Below are 20291 nucleotides of genomic sequence, written 5' to 3'. Positions count from 1 at the left end.
ACCATTAATCACAGTACACTCTAACAATGCATCTTTGTCCTATTAAAATTTTCCTTTGAGAAATTGCAGTGGTTTTAGAATATCGCAAAAAAATTTCCTTAATCATTTATCCAAGTCAGTGCGTGCACTCAAAACTGTCAAAGGCCCCTTCAACATTACGCCAGAGGAGGTTTGAAAACGCAGCTTTATTCCTTGGTTAGGCCTGCCGTCCACACTAATCCGTCACGAAAACGGAGCTTTTCGAAAACGCTCTTCGAATCGGAGGAATTTGAAAACGTCGGCTCTGCGTTTTAGTATGGCTTTTCGAAAACGATTACATCACGATGATAATGTGATTTCCCCGCCAGAGTTTTCCTCGACCACGGAAAGGATTTCATGAGTTTTCAGAGTGAAACCTTTGCTTTCAAATTATTCTGGCGTAGTGAAGGCGGGGCCTAAATACTGTTCAAAGACTTGAGCCAAAGGTTGATTCAGCTTAGCTAAAATTGAGATCTTTCACTGATAAAGAGCTCAAAATGTTAAAGGGGCTCTGTCATAGATAATACAACATTAAGTCCAAAATTTTGAAGTTCAATCAACTATGTTGTATTTCTAATTTGCTGTTTTGCCGGTTAAGTAAAATAAAATTTATGAGTCGGCTTCCTTTGATTTGAAACATTTGTTACGTAACTCACTAAATATTCACTACTCCGCACATTTTCAAGGTGATTGTGGTTTGACAATTAACCTCCGAGCAAAACCTCTTAGCTTTTATCTCGGAAAAAAATCGGTAACTGACGTTGGGAGAGTTGGTTTCCCGATGTGGATTTTATATCTAGAGACTAAGTCTAAAATTCACCGCTTAACTATATATTACGCGCGATACAGATCTGAATTAAGTTGAAGATTCCATTTGTTTCTACTTTTTAGTTTTGGTTTGAATTTTCTTGTAATCTGGCCCAAATTCGTTAAAAAATAAAGCAATTAGTGCTTAATTACGTAAATGATAAGAGAAAAACAAACAAAGCAACCCAAAACAAATCGATCGTTTTCGCCACGACACGTAGCAATCACGCTATCCCTTAGTGAAGAAAAGCAAAACCTTTTCGGAACTGGATAACAACAATAAACAAATCATTCAGTCGTTTTAGGTATATATTTCGCTGTGACTCGCCCCTTCGTTGAAAAAGAGAGTGCAGAGATGCTTTCCTCAGTAGAGTCACTTCTGATAGAAAAAGATAATATTTTATAGGCAAAAAAAGGCTGAAGAAAACCATACCAGCCAAACAAGTATATATATACAAAATGCAGGGCGAAATAAGAAAACTACTTGCTAGTAGGAGACAGTATATGATACTTACACAACAAAACAACCTCTCCAATTGTGAAACCAAATCGCGGGCTCACTTGTCAATTCATGACAGGAGAAACGATAATTTTTTTTTTGAGAAGACGGTTTCTTTTCCTCGGCGTCTTAAGGCAAACAAATCGCACACTCACTCACACTGGATGCAAACAAAACATAAAAGGCTTTTTTGTATACATGCGTAATAAAACTGGCACCTGTTCTCGCAGTGTATGGTCAACCCGCTGATGTTTAATGAACCACAAGCTGCGAGTGTCCCACTCATTAAACACACTGCCTTTGTGTCGAGTTGAAGATTGTTTTAAAAGCGCGCCACCTCTATAGCAATTACGTTATTTATGTTAATCGCCTTGTGGCGTTGTTATTTCGCGTTCTGAAATCTTGTAGGCGGTAAGACGTAATCGAAGTCGCGCTGAACAAAATGGGTTACAACACAAGTATTTTTGTCTCACAAGTGGACCGAAGCCTTCTGTGTGGGATTTGCGCGGGTGTGTTTAGAAAACCGCTTGTCACGCACTGCGGGCACACATTTTGCGAGGAGTGTTTAGAACGCTGGATGAGCGCTACAAGTCATGTGGATAAAACGTGCCCGGTTTGCCGACGCGACGTGGATTTGTCCAAGACCGCGCCCGTTTTGGCTTTGAGAGCATTCATCGAGGGGCTCTCTGTGGAGTGCGAAAATTCAATAAACGGCTGCACGATGGTGTTAAATCTTGGCGAGTTGGAGAGCCATTTGAAGAGCTGCCGTTATACCCTCCTGGAATGCAATAGTTGTGATAAAATGTTTTTACAAAGCGAAATTCATGAACACCGAAGCCTATGCGTAAAGCTTAGTGATAAGAGCTTTATCGACGGCCGCGTTCATGCCGAGATTGCGGCGATTCAAAAAGAGTTAAGCCAGACCAAGAAATCGCTTCAGAGCTCGGAAGAAACAGTGCGCAGACTCAAGAAAAGTCTACGCGATTTGCGCGTGCGAAAGCAAACTCGACTGAGCCAACCGAATGCTGAAGATTTCGATCCAGCGTGGGATCCAGATTACGCCTACGGATATTCTCCTCGAAGCATTGCTCATCTTGCCAGTTTTATTTCCCGTTTTCTGATCAACAAACCTTCGTATGTAGATCTGGAACGTATCTTCGCTTGTCTTAAACGCTGTTTCGACTTCTACCACAACTGCGCAGCTTACTGGCAAGATGTTCATATGCTCCTGGCCACTGCAGCGGCCTGTCATTGGTTCACGGAATCGCAGCGGGGAACGTTTAACACCTGGTTAAAAAGCATAGCCCGAGAGCGTCTATTGAGCTGATATTGGCATTCGTGTAAAAAAAGAAGAAAAGGAGAAACAACAAACAGTCACAGTCTCGACAGTCAAGTAATTTTTTTTTTAAAACACATCTAGTTAGTTTTCAATGAGATCACTGAATTCGAATTGGACATCTCTTCCTGATCGATACAGAAGGTGCTGCACCACGTTGCTTGGCAACGCCACTGACCACAAAACTAGTACAGGACCAAGGACTCAATCACTCTTAGAATAATTTCTGCTTACGCAATATAAGACCGTTAATTTGTAAGAGACTTTTGGCTCTGATACAGTAGTTGTAGCGTCCAGAAACTCAAGGAACAATCACATTTTTTGCGTAATAGGAGACTTCCCTGTTGAATGAACGATTAAGTCGATTTATGTAGTATAAATGCTAATTAAGAAACTGGCCGTTTTTCTTCATGTCTGCTGCTGTCTGAAGAATGGCGGAGAGAGGAACATCTTTTATAATTTAGCGTCAAAAATTGATTCAGTGGCGTTTTCAAAATAAATGGTTGCCATAAAATATGCCAGTCGTGCGGGAAGTTTCAAGTTGGTAATAAATTGGCTCTAAACGTTTGAAAAAGTTTAAAATTGCAGAAAATTGCGGCTTTATATTACTCATAACACATTTCTATTTAGTTTAAGATCCGACTGTTCTTTTTACATCATGCAGGCTATAAACAGTAATGCGCTCGTGTTTGTAGTTGTACCTTTGTTCGCGAGAAATGTTCAGTGATTGAAAAACCAGTGAACAAATAAAGTAGGTGGACTATGATAGAGCATTGGGAAAGTGTTTCCTCTCGTCATAACTTCAACGATCGATAAAACTGAATTTTCCTGCTTTTTGAACATTTCTCCTTGAAGGCGCCTGACCTTGTAGGATTGTAATAAAGTAGCCTGAGAGAAGGCCCGGTAGTGATAAAATTAAAGAGCTTCGATTGCAGAGTGCTTGTCGAGTAACCGTAGATATCTATCTTCAGTTAGAAAAATTTGATCATTATGTTTCTGTAAGAGTTCATAATGTAAATCTAATCAAAACAATGCAAGTTCTGGTAAAGGGTATAAATAGTGTTCTTTTAGCATGGTCTTCAGACCGAGTCCCATTTATTCAATTCTTTTTTTAAGTCCAGTCGGTATGTCTCAGATGCTGCTACACGTGCAGGGTGCCGCTTACACTCAATAACAATAAAGGTGTTTTTCCAAGCACACAGCAAATGAAAATAACAATAACTAATTAAAATGCGGTATCCAAGTCTGTGAAGCTCACATTAAACATGCTTGAAAAAGATTAACGCAACGAGAATTCTGAATTCTTTAAAATTATCAAAGTTAAACCGCGGTTTCGCAATGTGAAGTTTGTCGCTACGAATTTCTAGCCGTAATGTATATGGGAAGCAAACAAATATATCGTATTTTCCTTGGTGGTTTGATGTTGTAGTCATGGTTTCAATGGCACAAGTTGACGAGAAACTGATGTAGAATTCGTTTTAATTGGATCTTGATGAATGGTGGTAGGAGAAGAATACAATGATATTTTAGACAATGATCAATTACAGATTTACGAGCAAAAAGGCATCTGGCGCAAAGAAACCCTGAACGACATTTGAAATTTCGTGGGAAATAGGTTTAAAATTGCACGGTTTCCACTTTTTGAAAGGTGTCAAATCTTGAACACGATAAAATTGTTTGCTTACCACGCCTTGCTCGAACATTTCTTGCACTGGCTTCTTTGGCGCAACAAGAACAAGTCACTCGGAGCGTTCAAAACGCATTGCGGACGTATATTCTGGACAAATACTTACGGTGAGTACGAGCTAAACTTTTTCTCGATACAAGTCGCCGCGCAAACGAAATTTTGTTGTTTATTCTTGTAACGTTTAATTTAAGAATAGTGTTGAGCTCAGTTGATACAATGCCACTGTTTATTTTACGCAAAGCTGGTTAGAACTAACACACTCTAGCCTAATGTATGTCTAGTCTAAGGTATGTATTAACTCCGGGATACGAACTCGAAATATAAGTCGCCCTCGATCTTTGAAAGAAGCTAAACCCCCAATACAGTCAAATCCAGTTAATATACTTTTAATTGCATGTTCCTGGTGTGAAATGTAACATTCAACCATCCAAAATTTTAATTTAACCAGCTTGTGTTACTTATTGTCAGAAATTTGTCGTTTACTTAGACTTCTTAGAGCTAGCACGATATTCTATTTTTGCCATATTAAATATTTTTTCTTCTGAAGCTAAGCGTGGAATACAATGTTCTGTAAGAAAGAAGTGTTAAATAAATTTCTTTTATAGAATTTTTGTGTTCTACCAGGCTGACTCTTGTTGCTGAATAAATTTAACTCAGCAGCGAACTGAAACCAATTTCAGTTAATTACAGTTTTCTGCTGTACGGCCCTATCAAACTCGTCGGAAAATTTGGCAAAAAAATACGTTTTTTAAACGTATGTATCTCTACTGCATAAAGAGAATGGAGATAATTGTTTTATATCCAGGTATCACAAGGTGACAGGAGTTTTCATGCAAATTGACATGTTGACAAATTGATTTCGAATTTATAAATGACTTCGCTGACATGTCATTTCGGATTGTGCGTCTTGAATGAATGAATGAATGAATGAATGAATGAATGAATGAATGAATGAATGATGAATGAATGAATGATGAATGAATGAATGATGAATGAATGAATGAATACCTTTATTAAACTGTCAAACTAAAATAGCAGTAAATAACCACTAAATGGGGACACAGAACGTCTTACGCTAAACTGCATATTATTTTTTTCTAAACAAAGTTCAAAGTTTATCATTTGTTAATTTCGTAGAATGTGATCATTCTAAAACTACGATATGATTGATACTACAGTAATAATAACGGCTGGAGATTTGAAGCGAAGCTTAAAATCATCATTCTCGATCATTCGAATCACCGTGTTGGAACTATGGGCATGGAACCTTAGAGATCTGTACATCCTCGTTTAGAATTGCCTTTTTTCTTTTGCTTTTAGGTAACATCCACTACGTCTTTGGCGAACAAATAAACATTGCCAGTTGGACGCTGGTGCTATTCAAAATGAAGCGAGTGTTTTCAAGAGGCACAGTTCTTTTCCTTTGGTTGGGGTTTGCGTTGTATTTCTTCGTGTTTCAAATCAGCATTTTTCGAGTTACCTCCCATGTTGAAAAGACAAGCACTATTCTGAGGCTGAGCAGCGGATCTGGGGGAGAAACAAACGACCAGAAGACACTTTTGGAAGTACACGTTCCGCTTAATGGTAGGTGCATTATGAAGAAAAAATTTTGAATGCCGTAGATCATTGTAAAATGGTTATGTACGATTTTGGTAAATGATGAATTCAGTAGAATTTATAAATATGATAAGCTCCCTTGGTAAGTAAGTAAGTAAGTAAGTAAGTAAGTAAGTAAGTAAGCAAGTAAGTAAGTAAATAAAAGCTTTATTAATGTGTCAATGTATTTAGTTTTCACAACTAATTGGGGACACAATTGGGGTGGTATATACAGCAGTCGATGGAGTTAATCTGTGTGGCTATCGCATTAAGTTAGCCCTAGTATGCTGTATCAGCGGTGCTATAATTGAGTCCACCTTGATTGAAAGATAAATATCGAAGATTACGTTATCAGTTTTCGTAAGCCGTTTTTATTCGCTCAGCTCTGAAAGAGATATTGGTTTCAACGCTGATCACTGCGTTTCGATGATCTATCTCTAATGCCATTATAATTTAAATTACTAGCTTTCTTAACTTGGTGGTCCAAATCGCATATTTCGGTTAATGTACCTTAACAGAAGCATGGTTGTATGCTTCTTATCCTAATTATCGGGAATATTGATTTTATCTACTGTTCACCAATCCAGAAAACCGTTCGTTCTCTGAGAGAACTGGATCTCGGTTTCAAACCAATACAAGAGATATATATTTTGAGCTTCTTGTCGTGTTCTGGATTAGATCACGGTATTTATTATTCGCTCTCGACGAGGTGATAGTTAATGAGGACGGATCCCGCTAAAAAAAACACACACATACACACACACACGAAAAAAAACAAAAAACAGAAAAACTGTTTCCTAAATCAAATACTTTTAAAACCTCACGCTCCAGCAATATCCCACGTGGATTGAACTGTTGGAAACTTCCCGCTGTTTTCAGGCGCTCATAAGCTTTAATAAGTTCATTGAACAATTTTGAGGTTTTAGTCGCACAACGGTCCGATTTTCTACCGCTTAAAGCGCTCTTACGATTTGAATTAGCCAATAAGATTTCTGAATTTTCCTTTAAAATATCAAAGAAACAAGAAAACGTCACCTCGAGATCGACAACGAACCTTCACTGCACTGAATGCTGATGGATCATAGCCAGTTCGATAGCTCAGCCAATCAACTTGCAGCATTTGCATTAAGTCGAATTTCACTTATGGCTGCAGACGTTATCTGAGCTGATAGTGTAGGTCAGCCAATCAGATTGTAAGATTTTCCTTAAAAATGCTATTAGAATTCCATTACGTCTGCGGCCAAAAATTGTTTATCAGTTTCACTGTTGTTTCTGCCAAGAAATTATAGAAAAAGACCCAAAACTAGCCGGGATCGCCATTGTCATCGTTATCGTCATCGTCGTCATTGTCGTCACTGTTTTCGTCGTCGTCATCCTCATCACATCGTCATAGTCCCCGTCACGTCAGTCCTTATCGTGTCCTGGGACGCATAAGGCCTTCACAGTCTCTCTCCAGCGGGAGTGGTCTTGAAAATAGCTGGGATACGAAGTGATAATTATGACGGATGGTCATTAAAATGGTAATCATATGAACAAACAATTCCAAATTGGCCGACTTTTGGCGGAATTTGCATGCACTAATTGTGCTACTATTATTTTTTCAACAATGTAATACCAATTTATTCAATTATTTCTAGTGCCGACGAGACAAATTGATAGCTTGGCATTGTGTGATATCCCAGAAGACCCTTTGTTCCCTCTATGCTCCATGAAAATTAAAGTAAGTCACTTTTAATTTTTTTGATGTTCTTAGTTTACGCATACCAGATCAGAATCCATTTTACAATAAGACCGGATAGCCGACGTAGTCGAGTGTTTTCTTGCATGTCATGTCAGTATTTTACCCTTTTGCACTGTCTTGTTATTGAGAATGTGATCAATATAGCTATGAGATCCCCGCGGTGTCAAGTAAGCGAAAATATGTCCTGGATAAGACACACAATAAAGAGTCCATTCCATTCAACCAAAAGTTCTGCTTTGTACTAATTTCCGGTGGCCAATAGAACATCAGTTTTTACCATTTCCGGACAACGCTTGCCTCCTTCACGGCAGCTTCCTGAGTTTTCAAGCGCCGCAAAGACCTGTCGACTGCGGGCAGTCAGGCGAAACTTTTGCACCCATTTTAACAGTTTTTTTTTTTTTTGTCTTATGCAGGAATTTAACAAGACGTGGGACCAAAAATGTTACGGAGATAAATATAAAGTGGATCCAAATAGCATGTGTTCTGTTATTCAGTATTTGAGCGAGGTAAGACGTAAAATTAGTTTAACCACTGCTACCATATACGCTCATTAGGTCTCGTTCACACTAGCGACCTGACGACATAACGTTATAAAAAGAACGTTACGTCGCTATGTTTGCGGTGTGAACATCCTGACTGTCGTTAATGTCGTTTTGGCGCTCATGTGAACCAGGCCTTACTGAAATTTCTTGATGTTGAAGCGTCCTCTTTGAATTTGCGTACGACGAGCGGAACCCGTGGCCGTGATACTTGAAACTGGCCGGGCTTGCATTGTACCTATCGAGAATCAACACAACTTAGTAAGGTACGTAATTTTGTCTTTTGTAGGTGCAAGCCTGGTGTCCTGTTTTGCCATGGCGACGACACAGAAATCCCTATAACGAGGCGACGGAGTGGAAAAAGGTAATTACTCTTACAAGAGCTGTGGTATTAATGATTCCTGTACTTTCTAAAAGTTGATCTATCGTCGACTATAATTTTCTTTACTCGTTACTTGACATTTGTTTCAATGATTGCGAGCTTTTGGTTCCATAATAAAACCTCGATGCCTCTGGTCCTGGTAGTTTAAAATAGGATTACACGATCCATCTGTGGAGACGTTGTCAAACTCGCGCCCAGGCTTTTCCCTTGTAGACGTAGGAGGATTGAGAAAACCCTGGGAACGAAGTTGCAGCGGCTGGCTACGTTTTGACAAAAAAAAAGCTTCGCTATCCACTAGACAGTAAAATATCTCTGAGTAGCTTTCCATTCCTGCGTTGATAACAAAGAATGTAGTCTGTTTAAAATAGCTTTTCCGTATTTCTCTTTCATATTTTTATTTTTGAAGACAACCATTCAGACAAATCTCTCCGCACTTCTCGGCAAGTTCGCTTGGATACGCAAACGAATCCGGGGAACCTGGCCTAACTGGCTTACAGCTATTGAAGAACTGGGACTGAGGGCGAATTTGTATGGGACGAAGAGAAAGAGGGTAACAAAAAAAATCAACAACATGTACAACAACAACAATACACCTTTTGCTGTTCATTTACAGAAGATAAACATTCATTTGTGTCCAAATTTCTTTCTTTATGGTCAATAAACTCTCATTAACACCAATATGACCTTCATTTGCGCGTAAGGAACGTTCAAGAATAACATTTACATATGCATTAACATTCAAAATCATCAAAAGAAAAACAATACCTTCATTTGACATTCATTGACTGTAAATGTATTTTCATTTTGGTCGAAAAAAAAATTCGTTGTCGCGAAACGACAATCATTTACACTTTAGGACATTCAGTTTTCAACAAAAGACTTTCAATAACACAATTTGCATGAGAACTCACAATCAGTTGCGTTATTATGCAACCATATCCATGAAGGTAACAATCTTTAGTGCGGTAAGACAAACATTACAGCCATAATAACATTTATTTTTGAAAGATAGAATATCAAATTCGCTGAACGATTTATCCTTCAATTGCCTCACTATTGAGGCATCGTGGCAAATACGTTTGTATGAAACGAAACCACTGTCCACATTTAGCTGCCGTAATGGTACCAATACATATTTCGTTGTAGAGCTTGCTGCAACAGCTGCATGCGATAATTTCACAGAGCAATTCCCTGGCGTCTTGCTTCGTCTCTTTTGACATCTTCAAAGGCCCTGACTATCCTTTCGCGGTGTTCAAATGGGATTCTACAGTATTTCTTCGTGGAATTTCTGGAGAAATCTAACTGTCACTATGACACACGTATACTGTAGTGCGCCCTCTGAGTTGTACGCAAAAAGTTTCATAAGTGGCCGAATTTACATATATCTGGAAGGGGAAGATTGTGACAATATATTAAAAAAAAAAGTACATATGGTCCCTTGTTTTTTTGACCAAAATGAAAATACATTTACAGTCAATGAATGTCAAATGAAGGTATTGTTTTTCTTTTGATGATTCTGAATGTTAATGCATATGTAAATGTTATTCTTGAACGTTCCTTACGCGCAAATGAAGGTCATATCGGTGTTAATGAGAGTTTATTGACCATAAAGAAAGAAATTTGGACACAAATGAATATTTATTTTCTGTAAATGAACAGCAAAAGGTGTAATAAAAATAAGTTTTTATATAGGCGCATGTGACTACTGCTTATAGGGTAAAAAATTGCGAAAAGTAAAATTGCCCTACTATAACAACAACAACAACCAAAACAGACAAAAAACGTTTATATAGCAGTGTGCTGTAATAGGTATGTTCTTGGTTTTGCGTAGTTGTGATGTCCTGTCATACCTCTTCCCTTTACTAAAGAACACTTTAAAATTTGAAGTAAATAAAAATACTGGTGAAGAAAAACGAACGCTTCGTGAACTTTATAAATATGGAAAAAGACATAACGGAAGGTCATCGGATTTATCATATTCATTGAAACTTGCAGAATTAACTCTCTACAGGAGGCATTGTTACTTCTCAGTTAAAAACACAATTGCAATAGTAATTGAGGTATTTAATGTTTTCATGCTCTATCATTTCCTTGGGGTACTTTTCAAAATGTATTGCATCGCCTAAATTTTACCACTTCTTCACTTAATGTATATGATCCAATGCATTGCAATGACTTAAACTGCGTCGTAAATTTATCCTTTTATCACAGATCTTGATCTACATGGCCGCAATAGGGGAGCAAAAATTCCTTCTGGATTGGGCCTTTTTGGGAGGGCCTTTAGGAGAGCTGACCCAGTGGTGTGATCTTATAAGCGCCCTGTATATTTTAGGCCACGATCTAATCATCGCCTTTCAAGTGGAAGATGTCCCAAGGTGAGAGGACGTTTTTCCACACCAGCGATGGTTAATAGCTAAATTCTTTTCAACATTTATGAGATCCTCTACGGAAATGTTCTTGAGAATTAAGACCTTGATCATCTCGAGATTCTACCTGGAAATTCCTTACTGACGACGTAACCCGTCAGAGACAACTTCGTTCCCATGGTCCTATCGCGTCCTTCCTCGAATAGAGATCCGTGTAGCGGTTCTGATTGGCCCTCACTTTTGCGCGAAAATCCGTCCCCTAGCAACAACCAATCTGAGAACGCAATCCGCTATGGAATGGAATTCCTTCAATTTTTAGAATGATATTTTTCCTGTAGAATTTCAGAAGTCTTTAAGACACGTGACATGCCCTTCATCAGTGTAGTACTAACCTCAAGTGATGCTTCATTAACTTTATATTTACTTGAGAAACGTGTTTTGTTTTTAGTACCCTAATGAACCCCGCCTCAGACGGTTGTGCGCGACAGAACATGACGGATGGATTGGATCTCATTTTCACAGATATCATGGGAGTGCTGATCATAGCAGTACGGAGCGGTCCGGACTATTCACGACACAAGTTGGTGTTTTTTTAGCGCCTTTTAATGACAGTTTCAATTCCCAACGTAATTACTCTGAGGCGGAAAGAGAATAAGTGTATTGATCAATGTGTAAACGCATAGACAGCTGGCCAGACGGATGGATAGGCAGTAGACCGACAGACAGGACAGAGAGACAGACCGGCAGACAAGACAAAAAGACCCACAGACAAGACAGACAAGTAGACAGGTAGACAGGCAGTAAAACAGACAGACAAACAGACGACAGAAGGAGAGCTTTACTAACAGGCAGACAAACAGTCCCACCGACCGGATGGCAGAAGGACAGACAGAAAACGGACTGAGAGGCCAACCGATAGACAAGCAAACAGAGAGACAGAAAGGCAGGCAGACCAGACAGACTGACTGATCTATAGACAAAGATGAACAGGGATCGATATTTTTTCTTCGTCTTCTAAATTCGTCCGTCCGTTCACTAATCCGTTCGTTTCTAGAATCGAACTTTCGTTCAGTAATTGTCTAATATAGAGATTTAGGCCAGCCTAAAAGTGGAGTTCCTGGGCCGGGTTGTTCAGAGCCCGATTAAGCTAACACAGGAAAAGGTAGAATTTTGATTAGAGTTTTGTAACTTTGCGGTGAGATTTTCTGTATATTGTTTGGCCTTCTGTTTTGAGTTTTAATAATCACCATATACACAAAACAAAGCAGCAAAAACCATTTGTATAGAAGAAAAATTTATAACTCGGTTAACTTTTAATCCTGGGCTAGCGTTAACCGGCTTCCGAACAATCCTGCCCTGTTTTCAACAAGTTAAGCTGACACAAGCCCGCAATCTAATAAAAAAAAACAGCACTTGGTCAGCGGTCAACTTAAAAAACACGTGACCTTGATGAGCTCTAAACTTGATCCCGCGATATGGTCACATGATACTGGTCAGCGGATATCTTGTTTTGACAGGTGTAAATTGATCATAACATGGCTGTCCAATATCAAAGAAGTACACGGTAAACCAAAACTGCATGTCTCTGTCAACCTGTTACTTGGAGTATGGCCGTCATGTTGCGCGACTCCGTCGCCGCCGTCGCCGTCGTGCGTACGCGTCTGCGAGGAATAGCGCTAGCCATGATAATCATGAGAAAATCAACTCATGGGTTTCCTTTTCTTTCCTATTTGAGTATGGGGCTCCGCTATAATAATCTAAGTTGTATTTATTTTAGCCTGCCACTGACAAAACGATTTATTCATTTATATACGGGGCAAATTATAAGGCTCTTGAATGCTTTTAACAGATGCAAGTTGCGCGTCTTGGACTCATTTGGAACAGATGCGGAATTCAACTACAAATATTACCAAGAGAAGATTCCTGGCGGCAGGTCTGATTGGGGAGATCTCGACCTCCAGCTGGCTCAGTTTATGACAATGTATCGTAAGTGTGTCATTCTGATATCATAATAATTAACACAATATTGAAATATGACGCCAGATCCCTTTGTATTACTAGTAAGAACGATGGTGTAATATTTTTGTTGCTATACTAAATTGCATGCATAATTTATATTTCAAGACAACAGTTGAACCCACTCAAAATGCTCTTTCATTTAGCCTGATTTACTTCGTAAGAAATAGATTTCAGCAACCACGATCTCAGGCTCTGCTCAACGCAGGTTCTCCTCTCCTCAAGGGAGGCAAAGTAGAGAGAGCATGGGATCGAGGTTGAGGATTTCATCCGTATATGGTAAATTCTAACATCATTGTTTTGTTACAGCACACAGTCCAGATAACTCGTTCCTTGGTTTTGCGGTTCCACGACGATCAAATGAAAATAGAACCCGACTTGACAGACCAAAGACGCGGAAGGCGGCCTTCATATATGGAAAAGATCCATTATTTTGGAAAGTGAGCATGATGAGCAAGAATACATAGAACATCACTTTCATGTGTTAAAACTAAAATATGTAATTGAAAGGACGGGGAATCCTTAACTCGCCTCTCTCAACTCCCATCGTTTTAGGCACATCTGGTTCCTTTAATCTCTTTTAAAAAAGCAACACTTCCCCCGGTGATCTTTTGGTGTTAAATCACCTGAGCCTAGAAGGCCTGAAATCTCTGTCTCCCCCACCTCTCTGACCCCACCTCCTCAGCATTAGGAAAAAGGGCCAACCTGCAATTCGTCCCTTCCCCTTTTGTCAGGTAAGGGAGGAGCCTTCTTGTATACGTCTCTCTTGCCCCCTTTTAGAAACCATCTGTATCTTTCACAGCTGGTTAACAATCTTACAACGAAGCGTAAACAACTGTTTCGCTAGGCAAGGTTCATACTGGAACGTTTGTTAGATGAACCTTTTTTTTATTATATCCCCAGGGTTATGGCAACTACATCAACACAGTGAAAAGATACTTCAGCGAAGTTCACGCCACACTGGGCGGAACTAACGTTAGTGGTTTGTGATATCTGTATCTTTTTTCACAACAACACGTTTTCTAGTTTCATTTTTGTTATTCGTTAGCTTACAATACGTATTTCCGCTACTTTCAACAGACATCTCCGACAGAACGTTTCGTATCCTAATTATGCCTTACTTGGACACTGTCGGATTTGCCAAGGCTTTATTCTTTTGCCTTTGAATTCCATGCTCCAGAAGTCATGCATAATGTTGCAGAATAGAGCTAGGAATAACGACGACGACAACACTGAACAACAACAACAACACTAACCATTCAAATCATACATCTCCAGCTGAACCACCTGTTACTCGTTCCAGGGCCCCTCTGGATAAGAGAGACAGGCAACGCTGGGGAAGAGAATGCAACAACAAAAACAACAACAACAACAACAACAACAACAACAGCAATCACTGACACCACCACCACAACAACAACAAAGACCACGGGTTAATTGTTTGCGCCTAGGCAAGCTTTGTCCAAGGTTGTAGCTTCATCCATTATTTTCTTAAAAATTTTTGGCCCAGGCCTCTGTTCTTTACTGTTGTTGTCATATTTCTGTTAATAATAGGATGGTCAACGGCAGTATAGCGTGCCTGAATATGTGATAAACCATGGGATTGTGAATATAACAACGCTTATCAATCTGTTGGAGTCTAGCAAGGTCAGTATCAATGAAGAGATTAATAACGATCAACTAATGCGCTCGACATTGTAACAAATGGAATTTGATCACTGACCTGGGAATTTTTCGTTATTTTGTGAATGAAGTAAACGTGTCTCGAACGAAATCCTGTACCTTTGGTAAAGCTTGCACAAGGGATTCGGAAAATAGAACAGTCATGTCAAATGAAAATACAAGTCTGAAAAGTTATTTCACTGGTCATGTGTGAGAACGTTACACCCATTTTACACTTGTCTTTAACGTGTTTAGTTTCAAGTTCAAAACATCAACTCTTCTTATTGATAACCATACAATTATTTTGATGGAAGTTCTGAGAATTTACGGTGCATCAAGACAATATCACCCAGATTATGATTTCTTTATTCTCTTGTTTCTTCTTCAGGTGTTTGTTGGTCTTGGTCAGCCTTTCGAAGGACCAGCAGCCCTTGAGGCCTTGGCCAATGGATGTTTCTTTCTTAATCCCAAGGTATTGTGTTTTAAATTCAGTTATAAGTGAATATTTTGCATGTGAAATGATCGCATTTTGATTCTATCAAATTATTAAAAATGCTGACAACTCATGAACTTGGGTCGGTAAAAGACACGGTGGGGAGCGATAAAATTGGAATAGTGTCTGCAGAAAGAATTTAGTTAAAGTTTTCAACGACTAGTAAATTTATTCCGAAACAATTGGATTAATTGCTCTCGATTTCTGTGCGTGATAGAACTCTCGAGTTCATAATCAAACAGTTAAAACCAGTTCTAACCAGTTCCTAATGAACTCATTTCTTTTTCGTAGTTTGTTCCTCCATTAGATCGCACGAACGCTGGCTTTTTGCTGGTAAACCCTTCAACAGAAAGGTAATGAACTTGAACTTGTAGCTAAAGCAAAACCATTAAAGGTCGAGAAAGGACGCGAGTGTAGGACGAATGTGTTAGGTGAAATCATGATGAACGTCGATCGATGGAGCCAAATTTGCCAGGAACACCTAACAAAATGGTAACCTGGCCAATTTAAGGGGCTCTGTAGAGGGAGACCGGGCAATTATAGGGGCCTAGCTAGGGGGTCTTGCGGTGCCCGTGAACCCCCCTTTTGTAAGTCTTTTTAAAGCAAACAACCTACCACATGGGGGAAAGCGACTTGAAAATCTTGTGAGTACCCTTACTTTGACATAGTGTGACCCCCCATTTGAAAAATCCTGGTTACGCCCCTGAACTCTCCTTGCTGCGAAGCTGCAATAGCTAGTTTTATGGGCAGTAAAATCTGCCCTCAGAAATTTGATTAGTCAAATAGCGAAAATTGCTCGTATACTATTTAAGCTACGGTGAAACTTATCAAAGAGAAATACGATATGTTTACAAAGGAGCCAATTATACTATTGAAAAATCTATTCGATCTTCAGAAAAATTGCACACTTTTAAATAGCACATCAAATTGGTTGATTTCACTAACCTGCTGGACAGTACTTGTAAAGACTGTTCTTTATGAAACAACTAACGCTTGATCTTACTGCATGACGCATTGTTTGCTTCACAAATATATTTTAAAACACTTACATACGTGCATTTATTATCCAACTCTGCTTCGTAGAGTACAAATAACGTGCGAAACGAGTACAAATATCACACGATATTTGTACTCGTCTCATTCTTCCTGGCCGTGTGAAAGGTTAAAGAACTTGGCAAGTCAGAAGTTTGGGACAAGAAATCTTTGGATAATAAATCACTTATTATATGTTTCGGTGTGTAGTATCGCTGTAAATTCTTACTCGTTGTTTGTATTTTGACTCGCCCGTAGGGCTCGTCAAAATAAGGCACAACTCGTAAAAATATAAACCGATACTACACACCAAAACATCTAATAAGATATATGTATTTCATATTTTATTAATTATTAGATAAGTAATCGAAGTTAGGTGTCCCCAATTAGTATACATTGTATGCTAATTACAGTTCTTATCTTATCTTATACTTGCATGAAAATATTTAACGTTCGTTAGTATTTAACGTTTGCTATTTTGTCATTATTTAGATAACTTCTCAAAATCCTTATGTCGAGGTGTTCGTTGGAAAACCTTTCGTGCAGACCGTCGACATAAATAATCTAACGGAGGTGGAAGCGGCTCTTCAAGAAATTATCAATATTAAGGTAACACATTTACTATGCTTGCAGTCCTAGACCCACCTAGACGGCGAGCAGTCTCTCTTATGCTCGAAAATCTGCGAGGGTTTACCAAGGGAAGAAACGCTAACGAAAGTGAAGAGGCGAGCGGAGAAACCGCGACAAGACCTCGGCGAGCTTCGGCCGCCTTCGTAATGCCTCGGATGATCGTCCGCAGTGTCTTCGTACAACGGACGCGTATTTTCCAACGAAACAGAGACTGCCCGCAGTCTATGACCAACCAATACCAAGTTAACAAGCCTTAATTTGCTCAAACCCTGCAAAGTGAAGTTAGTGAGTTGCAAAAAAGGATACGCACCTTTTTTTTATGGAACGTTATTTCAATTTCATTTTAGGAAGAGCCTCATCTACCATATGAATTTACTCATGTTGGCATGCTCGAGCGAGTAAAAGCGTATGTTGAAAATCAGGTATGATTCAGGATTGCTCCACGACGATTTCTTTATCTGTTTGTCTATTTTTCGTTTTGAATGTACCGAAGAAAATTACTATTCCATGCCAGTTTATAAAATATTGTGTTTCCAACAGGACTTCTGTAAGCTGACAAACTGGCCTCCACTGAGTGAATTGAAAATGATAGTCGGAGGAGAGGGCGAGGCTTGTGTAGACACCTGTCTCAAGAAACAGCTGACATGCGAGCCGAAGTTCTTCACGTCCTTAAATACAAAGGAAACTTTTGAAAGGTAAAGTTAACGAGAAGCGCACAAGTATGATATTTGAAACAGCTATGAAACTGTTAATCAGTGTAATAAAATACTCGTTTCTGTGAAACGTTTGCGTCGCCCACTGTTGCACTGCTGGTCATTGAAAGAAAGGCTTCTGATGATTTTTCAGGAATAACCTGCGGTGTAATTCCATCATGCTCCTTGAAAGTATTCTAGCGCCCTCACTAGACACCGCTGACAACAACAAGTGCCTGCTACAGAGTCAGCCATTGCTGTTTAGCTGCCGAGCAGCCAGGTCTGATGTAGTTCGCCTCTGTCCTTGTCGCTCGTACCGTAAAGAACAAGTTGCATTGTGCGAAACTTGCTGACCAACGGAAACACTTCTGGGGGAGTTCTTGGTTTTGCTACATTTCAACACAATTGAGGCTCTCCTTTAAGAGCAGTACCAAATGTAAGATTCTTGATAAGGGAATGGCATGGAGATTGCTAAAAGTCGTTCACATACCCTGCCTGATTCAAACACTACGATAAACAAACACACACTCAAATAAACAGCGGAAGGAGAGAGTTAGCCCTAGAACAAGCTCCTTGGTAGTAGCACAATAGACGTTTCCAAGATTTATAAAAAAAAATAACACTTCTACTGACTGATTCCAATTTAAGCTGTTAACAGTGGAAGACAGTAAGCTTCTTCGTGAGATTCGCGATTGCAAATTCCTATTTATTGATTGATTGATTGATTTTATTGATTTATTGATTTATTTATCTAAACATCAGTTTATTTGACCAAATGGCATAACTCTCCAAATCAAATAAAATACGCGAAACCAATACAGTAAGGTAAAAAACTAACCAAATAGATTACACAGGGTCAAAAGAAAACAAAAATAACCAAAGAGCTAGGTGAACTGTAGACTAGCTCCTTCAGTTTCATTGACTCAGTTCAGTTGGTAGAGTGTTATTTTCTGCGCACTTATGTACTATTTACATGTATCCCACTTGGAAATAAAAGACGAATTCTTTTCTGGGCGAGCCACAAGGAACACAGGCTAAACATACTGTACAGAGCTTTAGTCTCTTCATAAGTGGCTCACGATAGAAAAAAGGCTTCCAGTTGTTGGAATAACACGAAATACAACGGGTAACGTGTTTCAATGAGAGTCCCACCCACTGGAACAAGCCTGGCACTGTCCACCTGTAACTAACTTACTTGCCTGTACATCTTCCGAGGAATTTACAAAATTTTGCGTTTGCCGCGTCAAGAAATTTCTTAGATGGCAATAATGTTTTGAAATTTTTGTTGACCATGACTCCGTCTGAAATCTAAGTTCAAAGCAAGGCTGACATGTGGTAACTAAATTATCTTTTACCTTGTATCGACCAATTTATTGTAAACTAAGAAAACGTTTTGCAAGAGTTGTTATAATACAGATTTTTTGTTTTAGAGAATACATTAAAGAACTCACGGTTTCACGAAGTCGTTATTTTATTCGCATATAAAGTACATTGTCTGTAACAGTGTGTGTAGAAACTAGAAGCTCTATCAACAATTTCAGATTAAAGAGTGAAGAGTCGTACATAGGTGGAAGATTTTGAAGAATACACAAGGTTCTTTTATGGAAGAAGAGATTTATGTTTCACATGAAGGGAACTGCTTTATCAGAAAAACTATTTAAAAATATTGAAGGATCGTAGCCAGGGTTGAGCACAATAAAAATTTAAAGACGATCTCTGGCTAAAAGTGTTCACAGATATACGAGCTTTCGACTGTTAGATGTACAGTCTTCGACGGGTAAAGATCAATGACGAAATATGAATATAAATGAGTAAAAATAAAAAGAATGGACTATGTAAATTAATCAGGAATGTGTGTAAAAGAATGTTGTATTGCCCAGGGAGTGGGCAAGAATTGTTGACAGCATTTGGAGTCACCATAGTATGCCACGATTCTAATGTTTTCGTTATTCGGAAACTGCCTTTGTCAATTAAGGAGGCGTTGTTAAAGTCAATAGAATGTTTATGGCACCACGCATGGTTCGCAATTTTGGAGCCTTTAGCCGCTGTTTTGACATTTCTTATGTGTTCGACTCAGTTACACCTTTGATGTATGGAAGAGACGCGAAAGACTTGCGTGACTCGGAAGGTTCAACCAAATTAAAAAACATTCCAAGAAGTTCAACCAACCTATGGAAGATGACTCGACTGATGTCACACCCCTAGCTATTCGAGGTTCTATTAAACACCACAAAGAGGGAAACCCTCCAAGGCCCATCGTCACCTGCATTGGCTCAGCCTTTTACTATACATCCATGCAAATTCCCGACAGACATCCTTTCCCCGCTACAAAATCGTAACGGATACTCGGTTTCCAACTCCTTGCAGTTTTCCAACGAAGTTTCTGACACCAGCATCAACGACGATGAAGTCTTAGTTTCTTTTGACGTTGTTTCACTATTTACTGCAATTCCTGTAGACAAAGCGTGTGGCTACATCAAGAAAAAACTTGAAGATGACACATCTCTTTCCTCCAGGACAAATTTAAACATCAATGACATTGTTTCTCTCCTCAACTTCACTTTGTCGAACAACTATTTTGTCTTCAGTGACAAAACCTACAAACAAGTCCACGGTTGTGCCATGAGCAGTCCGGTCAGTCCCGTTGTGGCCAATCTCTACATGGAAGAGATGGAGGAATCTGCAATCAATGCGTCACCTGTTACACCTAAAATTTGGAAACGGTATGTTGATGACAGCTTCTGCATTATAAAAAAGAATGGAGTTACAGCCTTCCATGACACACTCAATTCAAT

At 39.1% G+C, this 20291-nt stretch overlaps 3 protein-coding genes across 3 annotated transcripts in view; all 3 read left to right on the top strand.

The window, feature by feature from the left end:
* Nucleotides 1-1588: 1588 nt before the first annotated feature.
* On the top strand, nucleotides 1589-2817 carry LOC145470768 (E3 ubiquitin-protein ligase NRDP1-like). The gene has a single exon (XM_081454602.1). It carries the CDS (start codon nucleotides 1767-1769, stop codon nucleotides 2649-2651), a length of 885 nt encoding a protein of 294 aa, XP_081310728.1. The 5' UTR covers nucleotides 1589-1766; the 3' UTR covers nucleotides 2652-2817.
* A 2603-nt stretch (nucleotides 2818-5420) lies between these two features.
* On the top strand, nucleotides 5421-16384 carry LOC145469674 (alpha-1,6-mannosylglycoprotein 6-beta-N-acetylglucosaminyltransferase A-like). Its single transcript, XM_081453428.1, has 13 exons — nucleotides 5421-5931; nucleotides 7581-7663; nucleotides 8098-8190; nucleotides 8513-8587; nucleotides 9012-9155; nucleotides 10817-10980; nucleotides 11420-11551; nucleotides 12821-12957; nucleotides 13297-13427; nucleotides 13891-13962; nucleotides 14542-14634; nucleotides 15038-15121; nucleotides 15434-16384. The coding sequence occupies exons 1-13, from the start codon at nucleotides 5733-5735 to the stop codon at nucleotides 15497-15499; spliced, it is 1473 nt and encodes a 490-aa protein (XP_081309554.1). The 5' UTR covers nucleotides 5421-5732; the 3' UTR covers nucleotides 15500-16384.
* The window catches only part of LOC145470533 (uncharacterized), a 5303-nt gene continuing 610 nt past the window's right edge, over nucleotides 15599-20291 (top strand). The window contains exons 1-6 of the mRNA XM_081454335.1: nucleotides 15599-15634; nucleotides 16667-16783; nucleotides 17152-17226; nucleotides 17345-17499; nucleotides 19345-19417; nucleotides 19702-20291. The exon at nucleotides 19702-20291 is cut by the window's right edge and continues 610 nt beyond it. Coding sequence (XP_081310461.1) covers nucleotides 15599-15634; nucleotides 16667-16783; nucleotides 17152-17226; nucleotides 17345-17499; nucleotides 19345-19417; nucleotides 19702-20291 — 1046 coding nt within the window. The remainder of the gene's footprint in view (nucleotides 15635-16666; nucleotides 16784-17151; nucleotides 17227-17344; nucleotides 17500-19344; nucleotides 19418-19701) is intronic.

The sequence above is a fragment of the Orbicella franksi genome, chromosome 15, assembly GCF_964199315.1.
Source record: "Orbicella franksi chromosome 15, jaOrbFran1.1, whole genome shotgun sequence".
NCBI lineage: Eukaryota > Metazoa > Cnidaria > Anthozoa > Scleractinia > Merulinidae > Orbicella > Orbicella franksi.
The sequence above is the reverse complement of the archived record's forward strand: the minus strand, read 5'-3'. Positions and strand labels throughout refer to the sequence as shown.

Excerpts from the sequence above, each read along its gene's own strand:
- LOC145470768 (XM_081454602.1), top strand. The coding sequence starts at position 1,767 with ATGGGTTACAACACAAGTATTTTTGTCTCACAAGTGGACCGAAGCCTT.
- LOC145469674 (XM_081453428.1), top strand. The coding sequence starts at position 5,733 with ATGAAGCGAGTGTTTTCAAGAGGCACAGTTCTTTTCCTTTGGTTGGGG. Across the intron at positions 7,664-8,097 it reads TATGCTCCATGAAAATTAAA|GAATTTAACAAGACGTGGGA; the intron begins GTAAGTCACTTT and ends TGTCTTATGCAG. Across the intron at positions 14,635-15,037 it reads ATCTGTTGGAGTCTAGCAAG|GTGTTTGTTGGTCTTGGTCA; the intron begins GTCAGTATCAAT and ends TTTCTTCTTCAG.